General features: G+C 34.7%; 2 protein-coding genes across 4 annotated transcripts; one reads left to right on the top strand and one right to left on the bottom strand.

Annotated features, from left to right (window-relative positions):
• Window positions 1-2,980: 2,980 nt before the first annotated feature.
• Window positions 2,981-6,870, top strand: LOC111370510 (heat stress transcription factor A-4a-like). Of its 3 annotated transcripts, none has more exons than XM_022992229.1 (4): window positions 2,981-3,092; window positions 3,539-3,931; window positions 4,042-5,060; window positions 5,800-6,870. In XM_022992229.1, exons 2-3 carry the CDS (start codon window positions 3,719-3,721, stop codon window positions 4,918-4,920), a joined length of 1,092 nt encoding a protein of 363 aa, XP_022847997.1. In that variant the 5' UTR covers window positions 2,981-3,092; window positions 3,539-3,718; the 3' UTR covers window positions 4,921-5,060; window positions 5,800-6,870. The 3 variants fall into 3 exon arrangements, with proteins under 3 accessions (XP_022847997.1, XP_022847996.1, XP_022847995.1); XM_022992228.1 differs by having other exon boundaries at window positions 4,042-5,064; XM_022992227.1 differs by having other exon boundaries at window positions 4,042-5,186.
• Window positions 6,871-7,869: 999 nt separating this feature from the next.
• Window positions 7,870-10,504, bottom strand: LOC111370509 (U-box domain-containing protein 17-like). The gene has a single exon (XM_022992225.1). It carries the CDS (start codon window positions 10,251-10,253, stop codon window positions 8,049-8,051), a length of 2,205 nt encoding a protein of 734 aa, XP_022847993.1. The 5' UTR covers window positions 10,254-10,504; the 3' UTR covers window positions 7,870-8,048.
• Window positions 10,505-11,479: the final 975 nt, after the last annotated feature.

The following is an 11,479-nucleotide window of genomic DNA, read 5'->3' as shown; positions in this document are numbered from 1 at the left end:
AATAAAAAATGAAAGGGACGAAATTCAGAAAAAAAAGTTACATGATATTACTTTTGAGATCACTTCTTGATCTCAAAAGTAATTTTGTCCGGATCAGAAACAATGGCTAGATGTCCATAAAAAATTTTCATTCTCTCTAGTTATCACATCTAATTTCACAAGGTTTGGATTGTTATCATCTTCCTTGTTCAAGGAGAACAGCACGCGGGCCAATCTTTTTGCCCTCAATTTTATTTATTGTCGAAACATCTATAATAAACACATAAATGGTACACATTTGGTTACAATCATATAGGCAATAGTCCATATTAATAGAACTAAAAAGCATCCATAGAAATTAGAAAATCGGTAAAGAATCTAACTTCCTACAAAAATAAGAACTTGTTTAATACATGTATCATATAAATTTCTAACTTCAGACTTTAAAGACTTCAATTATTCAATAGAACTCGAAAAATAAAAATTCCCCACCACTCCAAATTTCTTCTAAACAATGGCATTGGTAGCACTGGCAATCATAAGCCAAAGATCAACACACTGCTTTCCAATTGGACCAATTATGATAGAACCTATGAACACAGAAGTGATAAATTTTTAAAAAAGTGACGACACACCAATTAAACATTGAAATCAATTAAATAAAGTAGTAGAAATTTAAAAAAAAAAATGACACAACTACCATCCCTCATTTTTCTTCATTCAACACCAACCATCTTAATTCAATTTATCGATAAAACACCGATCAAAACGTCAAGAGTTAGCACTAAATTCCTCATCCAACTCCGTACTCTCCACACCCTTCGAGTCATCATCACAGTCACTATGATCACCAACAATTGAGCTTTCATAACCTGATTCTTGTTCCAATCCGCTAGACCATTGATTCCATCAATAAAATTTTTTTTTTTTTATTTTTTTTTTTTATAAACGTATTGCATAAACCTCAATGCACTTAGAAACTTGAAATGATTTTAGCAATAAAATATAATTTTCAAATAATTTCCCAAAAAAAAAAAATTAACGATTCCATTGAGTAAAACAAGTGAGTAGACATCGAAATAGAAGAAATCAAAGTTTTGCGCAAGATGAATACATACATATGCACAAGGACATTTACATACAGATACATAAGGGAAGAAAGCAAAGTCTTTTACAAACCAACAACTGTTTTTTTCTCAAAAATCTCAAGCTATGGAGTTTGAAGTACGTGGACTTGAATTCTGATTCAGGAGTTGTAGAATTGTGAAATTAATTGGGTGAAGGGTTTTTTTGGGACTTTTCTAGAATTGGGACGGACTGGGGTTTTGGGGTGGTTTTGATAGTTTTACACCGTATTAAATACGTGGTTAATTTATTTAATTATTCAATAGGGTATTAATCAAAATAGTTAATTTTTTAGGGTACTAGATCTAATTTGCCCATGAGTTAAAGCATCGCCAGCCCATCCATGAACTGGATCCACCCTGGTCCGTAAGGCAACCATTGAATTCAGAAATATTTGTATACAAATATTATAAATGAATTGGGTGACATTTGTTGCGCGCTTCCCAAGCAATTGCAATAATAAATAAAGGATAAACGAATTCCACCGAAGCACTGACGTCACAAAAGATAAATCAAGATTACTATGTCAGTTCGACGAATGCAATTACGAGGGAAGTCAAAATCAACTCTGTTAACATTAAGACACCCTGAATTTTGGATAACTGAAAAATGTGCCCAGCTTTATGTCCAATTTGAGCTTTTTGCCCTACAGAAATTGCCCCGTCTGGCCCCATTTTGTGGAAAAATTAATGGATAGAATAGTGTATTTTTAAAAAATTAGTTGAAAAAAAAAGTTTTCGATTTACATGTAATATATATTTATGGAAGATTGTGTGATTGAAAATATAAGAAAGAAAATGAAATGAAATTGAATGAAAATTAATGGGGGTCAAACATGAGCTTAATAATATACTAAAGATTTGTTAGATAACGCTTCTATTTTTGTTTCTACTTCTTATAGAAGAAACTTGCTAAATAATTTATTTTAATTAATTTTTCAAGGAGCTTTCTCTTTTGAAAAAGTTTTTAGAAGAAATCACATGAGACAATTTCATCTAAAAATTCTTCAAATTAGAAGTATTTTTATCAAATTAATCAAATAGGTTCAAATGTAATTTTTAAGACTTAGAGCCTGTTTGGGAGTGATTTTGAGAATTAATTTTTTTACCGTTAGGAAAAAAGTGAGGTCCACTCGTGAGAGAAGAAGTCAAATATGACGGCTGGAATAGTAAAATGCGGTCAAAAAATCAATTTTTTAGAGGAAAAAATTGCTCTCAAACATGCCCTTAAAAAGTTCCTTTGACTTCTTCAGAATTATGCTAAATGGACTCTATAATATTATTTCAAATTCTAATTTCCTTTTTACTAACAGATGCAATGTTGAATTCTATCAAAATTTTCCACTCAATATTTAATAAATATTATATATATATATATATTAAGCTCCCGTTTGGTTCTGATTTTTCACTTCCAAAAAATCAATTTTTTTTACTGTTACTTCCATTAGTCAGTCGTCATTTTTAACTTTTTTACTCATAGGTGAAACCCATTTTCCTCTCTAACGATCAAAAAATTGATTTTCATAATCACTACTGAACAGATCCTAAATATAATTCCATATATATATATATAGGGTCTATTCAGTAGTGATTATAAGAATCAATCTTTTGATCGTTACAAAGAAAAATGAGTTTCACTTATGAGTAAAGAAGTAAAAATGAGTGTTGACTAATGGAAGTAATAGTAAAAAAATTGATTTTTTGGGGTGAAAAATCAGAATCAAACGGAGGCTTAATTTGAAAAACATTGGTTGATATTTTTATCATTTTTAAAAGTTTAGGGGCATATTTGCAATCAACTTACTTTTCGGGTTTGTAGACTTGTTTGCCAAGAAAACAGAAACTTTAAAATTTAAAAATGTCATAACCTTAGAAAACCCCACCCCTCAGATGCAAATATGTATAAAATCCAAATGTCCCAACGAACCAACTGACTCTGGAGCCTTCGAAAATCTTTCCCGTGACGGGTTCTTCTTCTTCCGTTCCCAGGTAATGAAAACCTCCAAGAAATTCGTACCTGCAATATGCGTTTGCGTGGATTGTGTAGACATGAATTTGTTTATGTTTTATTTGATGCTTTGCTTGATGACCGATACAAGAGTTTATGCTCTAACGACTTTGACTTGCAAGTAGTGAATTCCCCCTTTTTGTGTATTTTGATTGTTATTATGCTTTTGGGTATAAATGCAGGGAATTAATGCTGAGAGGTGTTGGATTGGTTGGATTTGTTTTTATTATCGGTTTGGGTTGTATTGAATTGAAATTTGGATTGTAAAAGTATCGAGATTTATTGAGTTTAAGAGGAATTGAGATAGAAAATTTTCTGTGGTATTACATAAATATTGCAGAGTAATTGCTCAGAGTAATTGCTAACTTGTTGGATTTAAAGAGAGTGGCTTTTGATGTAACAATTTCTTCCCTTTTTTTGTATCCAGAAATGATTGCAGATTTTGTTAGCATTAGAATGATACAACTGCAAAAATATTGACACGACCTAAGTTTAGGGATTTGAAGTGGTGAATTGTGGATGGTAAACAAAATTTGATTGGGGTTGTTTTAGGCCAGTGATTTTGGTTTCTTTCTATATCTTCTGATTGAGATTGTTGGATAAATTAATGATGGATGAAGCTCCATCAAATACATTGCCTCCTTTTCTTGCAAAGACGTATGAGATGGTGGATGATCATTCCTCGGACTCTGTTGTGTCCTGGAGTCAGAGCAATAAAAGCTTCATTGTTTGGAATCCTCCAGAATTTTCAAGGCTTCTTCTGCCCAGATTCTTCAAGCACAGCAATTTCTCCAGCTTTATTAGGCAGCTTAATACATATGTAAATCCTTATATTCTTTGTTAACGTTGTTTAACATATTTTAAACACGTATTACATTTTATAGTTATATTTCGTGATGTTTTATATGTTTGCCTGTTTATGTTTACCAGGGTTTCAGGAAAATTGATCCCGAACAATGGGAATTTGCAGCCGAGGATTTCGTTAGAGGTCAGCCCCACCTTTTGAAAAACATCCGTAGACGCAAGCCTGTTCACAGTCATTCTTCAGTAAATCTGGCTTCTTTACCCCCTTTAACTGAATCGGAGAGGCAAGGATATAAGGATGTTATTAAGAGGCTAAAAAGTGATAAAGAATCAGTTCATTTGGAAGTACAGAGGCACAAACGGGATCAACAAGGACATGAATTACAAATGCAGGGTTTGACAGAACGTTTGCAACATGTAGAACAAAGACATAAAAATATGTTGTCCTCTCTGGCTCTGACATTGGACCAACCAGCTATTACTTTAAATGTGACGCCACAAGAGGAAATTCATGATAGAAAGAGAAGATTTCCCCAAAACAGTTACTTGTGTGATGAAACGATCAAGGAAGATAATCATATGGAATCTTCTCAAAATCCCACAGGAAAAAATACAAATATGACTTCATTTTTGAATTTCAACAATGAATTATTGGAGAACGTGGAGTCTTCTTTAAGATTATGGGAGAACATAGTACTTCATGTTGGTGAAGGTTTAGTGGATCATAATACATCAACAGAGTTGGATGAATCTACAATTTGTGAAGATGGCCTCACTATTTCTTCCGCACAACTAAATTCTGATGTTGGGTCTAAGACCTGTGGGATTGACATGAATTCTAAACCTGACACTGCCATTATTCCTGAGCTGCAACCTTCCACGGGAGAACAGCAACTTGGGATGGCTACCAATGTGCGAGCAGGTGCCAATGATGTATTCTGGGAACAATTTCTTACGGAAAATCCTGGTTCAAATAATGTGTCCGAATTTCAGTTGGAGAGGTAAGACACGGATGACAGCAAAAATGAAAACGAAGTAGTTGATCATGGGAAAAACTGGTGGAATATGAGGAGGGAATATGAGGAGTGTAAATTACCCTGCAGAACAGTTGGGCCATCTTACTCCAGCTGAAAGAACTTGATATAGTAGGTTGTGTGCTATTCTTTTTGTTGGATGCACTTTCTCATATCTAATACCTTTTTTGATTAGTTTTGTAGACATTTCATATGCTGAGTTTACCATTTCTGTGCATATTGTGATCTTAAATTCAGGTATTTTTCACTGTTTAATTCGCATGTGATAATGATTGAATAGATCTATAACATTTTTGCATTCTTGTTTAGACTTATCCTATTTGCATACTGATGATTGGCCCCCATTCTCATTCTCATTATTTCTCTCTTTCTCTTATTTTTCAACCACACAATCTTCCATAAAATAATATTACACGCAAATCAAAAAAAATTCATTCTTTTTCAACTACACATTTTTCAAAAAAAACATTATTCCAACCATTAAAATTTGGCGAGAATGGGGGCTGAAACAATTTCAGTGAATTATTAGTTTATTATATCTTTTTAAAATAAAATTATCTAATTTTTTGAACATGCACAGAAATAGAATATGCTCTAAATATAGAAGACATGAACAACTCAAGGAAATAAGCTTTTTGCATGACAATATGCATGATGCCGCTTCTACACAACAATTCTGTACAAACGTTTCAGTGTTTGTTAATATGTGATTATCACTGAATTGTCAAGTAACTACTAAATGTAACACTTAGAAGCCAATAAATAGAAGTATTTACATTATGCAAGTAGACCAATGGTACTTTGCTGTGGAGTTAATAATCACCGAAACAGTTATCATTCTGAATTGCAGGGTCTATAGACACTGGGTTCAGATCAAACCATACCTGCCTGAAGATCTTGATGATGCGATCATGGTATTCATCACAATTCAGTGTTAGGCAACGGGCTAAGTGTTCTTCGAGCTCTTCAGTGCTTCTGATTCCTTTCTCTTTTTAGTTCTGCCTGTTTCTCTTTCAGAACCCTTCCATATGATCTTCTTGAATTTCGATCATTCTCAGGTTTTCTCCCTTGTGTTGTAAATTCTGTTTCCCCATTTAGAATTCTGACCTGGTGTTGCTTTTCTTTCATCCTGTTCATGTCCAGAATTGTCAATGCATCGAATTCTTTCTATTGGAAATTTAATCTCATTATCAGAATCATACGGAAAAGTAATTCTTCCTGTACTCGTCCTACCTTGGAATCTTTTGTTGCCATACGAGAGCCTGCAATAATTGTCGTAATCCATGCTGCAGAAGGTACCTATTTTGCAACTAGCAGGTGCTAATGAACTTGGTGATGGAAAATCCCATTTTCCTTTCTGCATCATCTTTGCTGAAGCAGGCTCAAAAGTGGCACTTTTTTCCCTCAATTTGAAAAGCACAGAAATGGGAAAAACCCCGCCTGATTAAAGATACAGACTTCTTTCTCCCCCACTTCATTGTGATTAAGGAATCTTAAGTTATTGTCAGAAATTCGTCAGATTATGAGGTTGCTAGGGAAAAAGTGGAGAGTAGGATTAGAAACAGGCAATTAAGGGGAGCTGAACTACTACACGTACAGATTCATTTTGTCAGAATGGTGCTAGATTCATACTTGATAGGATTTCATTTGCTATTGTATCAAAAATATTTTTCAACGATCCAATCACAAATTGTCAAGTATGAATTTAGTACCAATATGACAAAATGGATCCGTGAGGTTTTGTTAGTTATTATAATAGAATTGGCCTTAAATCTTGTGCCAACCAGCTACTTTTTCTACTTTCTAGCTTTTGTGGACAGGCTGTTATTTAAGGAACTGTCAAATGTACTAGTTTCGGTTTGGAAAAGTACGGGTCCACCGTTCTAATCCGGCTCTCTTGATACAAAGACTTATTTTTTGAGCTGTTAGTGGAATAAAGTAAATTTCAAAATTATATCTGATAAATAAGTAACTTTTGCTTCTTTTATGCTTAATAATTTATAAAATAAATCCTAATAAGGTGTCTAGCTTGAATAATGATAAGTCTCGTCATTCTCTTATTTCATACTCTTAACGAGGACTTTAAAATAGTATTTTGGGCATTCTGAATTGAAATTCTATTAATTTTATTTTGTTTCATATAATTCGAGTGATATATTATCAATTGAATTCGTGTTTTCATGATTCCAAAGATGTTAGGCTAAACTTTTCTATAAAATGATGACAATGTAAACCTATATGAAGTTTTAATTCGATTTCTCTCATTTTGAGTTTATTACTTGATTGATTGAATGCTTAATATTATTTTTAAGACCTTCAAATACTTGGTCATTATTCGAATAAATTGCGACTCATTTTGTTTTTCAGAAGTCTAAATCGAAGCTTAGCACTTGTAGCAAACGTCGTAAAGTTCTACAAGTATATCATTATACTTTGTCTAATCACTAATTAAATGTTTTACTTAAATTATTATTATTATTATTTTATTTTTTTTATGTACTCGTATCCTTCATCGAGATATTGCATGGTTGCATGTAAAAATTGGTTTAATTCTCCTTGAAAGAGATTATTACACATTAGGATCATCAATTCAATAGCTCACTAAACACTTTTAACTTACTTTCATAGAATTGATAGTGTACTTAGTTCAAATCATTGAAATAATTGAAATCTATGCGTGTTCAATTTAAGTTAACTTTTCTAGTCAAATCTATGTTCTCAATGCTCGTGGGACGATATTTTCATTTCTATTTTATTACTTATTTAGGATATCATGCCCTACCTACGGGATTTTTAGCGTATTAGATGAGCTTAGACTTTATGTTAAAAGTCAGGGAAAAGATAGGTCCCAAGGCTCCAATCTATTTCATTCCTACTTAAGATGAGAGATGACTTGCAGTTTCATATCAAGAATCTTGACTTAGTAATGGAAACAGCTATATAGAAAAATATGGTAAGGCAAAAAACTGGCCTTAACAAGTAAATTATGATTTTTCAGTAACCCCTTTCCCTAGTATAATTAAACGAAAATTTTTGCAAATATTACATATCTAAAAAATGAAGAATGGTTAAACAAGAACACAACTGTGCACGTTACCACTATACCACAGGCACAGAAATGGATACTGCTACATCGCCAGCAAAACCCGTATCCCTAACTGCGGTCGAGTTTCCATACCCAACGCCCATTCCACCAAAACCCGTATCCCTAACTTCGGACGAGTTTCCATACCCAACGCCCATTCCACCATAATGTAGCGACGCATACTCACACCTCTGGAAAACTCGAGCAAGTGACGCCGCTTTTCTCCTGGCTCGTTTTGTCCCTGTAAAGAGCAGACTTTGAAGTAACCCAGCCAATGCTGGTGCCTTTAACACCCTCTCTGTTGCAACTGCTCCACCACTTCGACATAATTCAAGCAGTGCTGCCACCGCGTTTTCTTTCCCCCTTGGAGTTCCACATTGCATCATTCCAATCAGTCCGGCCACTGCCATTTCCTCGTTCCCGACAGCTTCTGCTCCGACTGGTTGCCGGACAATCAGGGCCAATGCACCAGCTGCTTCTTCAAAGACGCCTTCGCGTTCGCGTCCCAGTGCCCCTACTAATGCTGTTATAGCTCCGGACTCTATCATTCTCACACAATTCTCACTGTGTGTGGATAGATTAAATAGAGCTGTCACTGCATCCTTTTGTCCTCTTGGTGTCCCCTCTTTCAACAGCCTTGCCAATGCTTCGACTGCCCCATCTTCTCCTGCTATTTGTTTCTTATAGTCGTGAACAGCCGAGAGACTGAACAATGTAGCTGCAGCATTTTCCCTGGCCTCAGTCGTGTGTCCTGATCTCAAAACTCCAACGATTGATCTTAAACATCCTTCAACATCCATGATTCGGCATTTGTTTTTATCATAAATTGATAAGTTCAGCATTGCAGTCACAGAATTCTCTTGTGCCAAGGCATCCGAAGATGAAAGTAGCGATTTCAGACAGGGTATTGCACCAGCCTCCGCAATGCAAGCACGATTTTCTCTTCCCGATTTTGCTAACAATCTTATCTCTCTGGCAGCCACAGTCTTCGCCTTTTCCGTTCCACTTGCTAGCCGTTCAACAAGAAGATCTGCTGTGGCTTTAGTAGCTTCCATTGCAGCCTTGCTCGGCAAAGCAGCAGTGTAACTCTCAGAAGAAGAATCCACACTCTCTGGCGGATCATATGGAATCCCATTAGCAAGACACCACTGCATGATCAAATTTCTCAGAGCCCGATTTGGCACCAATAGAGAATGAACGAGCATCTGCCCTGTCTTTGGACAAGTACCATGCCCTTCATCCATCCATCTTGATATTGAGACTCGATCATAGGTCTGCCCTGTCGATAGTATCACAGGATCCCTCATCAAATCCAACGATATTGGGCAGCAGAAATCCTTGGGAATCGTAATAAACGTGTCTGCAATCTCCTGGGTAATCATTACTTTCTTCGTCTTCCTATGCCTCCACTTTCCCAATTCACCCTCCTCATCCTCAAATCTGAATAGCAAGAACCTACAGTAACGCGTTAAAGCCACAAATCCATTCAGTACTGAGGCTGTAGGCTCAATATCCCCGTCACAATTCACAATCTGCTCCTCCAAGAATTCAATCTCAAATCTAATACTTTTCACATCACGAATGGCCAATTTTTCCACAAAGAACGAGTACATTTCATTCTGATCAGGAACCTTTTCATTCTCAAGTTCATTTAAGAAATTATAAAACTTCATTCTCAACAAATCATCATCCTTATCAATTAACAACTTCGACTTTCTTGATTGTTTCCTTAACAATTCTAGCTGTTCTTTAACATCTTGAGATACATAAATTTCACTTAAAGGTAAAACATCCAAAATTATCAAGATTTCCTGATTTAGATCATGGAAATGACCCGAAATCGAACGGTTTTGAATCAGAAGCCACAACTTACTCGACCCTTTAACATAATCAAGCAAAATTTTCGATCTGTAAAGCACGAGATACAACTCCTTGAAGCATATAAACACCCTTGAAGGCATTCTTGACAATCCCACTTCACAAAAAGAATCCAGGAGGACAGAAAAGACCTGGATTTTTCGGATTAGGGATCTGGAATTATTGCCATGGAAAAAGGGCACGATCTTATTGTCGACCGAAAACGTTGACACCAGCTCCCTAGAAACAGCACATAGAGTATCTAGAAGGGCCTCTCTTGATAGATCCACCGGCACCAAAAACGCCTCCACCGACGGAGATCTCCTCCTTCTCAGCGACGAAAATATTGCCGCAGAAGCCATTTATTACAGAAAAAGATGATGTATAATCAATTTACAAGAAAAACAAAATTAACGGTTGTCCAGTGTAAACGTGTACAGAATCAAGATCGGCTGTGGACAAATAAAGATTGATTTTTTTTCTCTTCTATCGTCTGTGTGCGAGCGTGTTTTTATGGGCATAAAAAACTATGGATGACTGAATCCGCGTACAAGGAAGAAGAAGTAGGAAAACTGAGAAAGTGTGTGGTTTTTGTGTGTTTTTGATTAATTAAGAATTGACTGAAATTTCAATGGACAGTTTTGTTTTGATTTATTTTAGCAAATTCAATGCAGGCTGCATGAAAGTGACCTTGGTCTAAGCTGTGGGTGGTGTGGTACAGAGGATCATATTATCCAAATTTCTGTCCATTCATTTTGTATCCCAAAACATGGTACAGGTACAGGATTTTTTGACAGAAAAATTTTACACAACACATGACACGACATTATTTAAAGATGGGGAAAAAAGAAAAAAAAATAGTTCAATCATGTTTTTCTATATCAGTGTTCGTACAAGTTCTGTAAAAAAAATTCTGTACTCGTGACGTTATTCTTGTATCTTTCTCTCCGTTGCTCCATGTTTATAATATAACCCTTCATGGTTTGATATGATTATGCTAATTAATGACACGAATAATGCTGTTCGAATAGGTTCAATGACAAATTTGATGGTTTTTGATTTGCAATTTTTTGTTCAACTTTTTTAAAACTGTCAATGAATGATTGTCAAGTGAATCTGTGTATAAAAATCTTTCATTGAGTATGTTCCTATGGCAAAACTGGAATGATAATTGGATGTTAATTTCATGAATTTATCACAACTTTGCTTAATATTATAATAATATTATGTTTTTTGACGTCATAAAAGGTGATCAAGTACAATTTGACTAATTGAAAGGTGAGAACTTATTTTTCTTTTGCACTTATTTTTATGACAGATTAACTTTGACTTATTGAGACAATAATTATGATCACTTAGACCTTGTTTGGGCCCTTTTTTTTGTTTTTCAAAAAATGTATTTTGTAATATAATTATGATAGATATAATTTATGGTTAAAAAATGAGAAAAAAATTTAAATTTACGTGTCCTGTTATTTTATTGAAAAATGTGATTGAAATAGGTCAAATCACTATTCAAGAACATATTCTGATGAAAAAATGGGCTCAAATTGAATTTAATGTCTGTTTGATTAAGTTAAAAAGTAAA

Source organism: Olea europaea, chromosome 21 (assembly GCF_002742605.1).
Source record: "Olea europaea var. sylvestris chromosome 21, O_europaea_v1, whole genome shotgun sequence".
Lineage (NCBI taxonomy): Eukaryota > Viridiplantae > Streptophyta > Magnoliopsida > Lamiales > Oleaceae > Olea > Olea europaea.
Note: the sequence above shows the minus strand (reverse complement) of the source record. Positions and strands in the feature narration are given on the sequence as shown.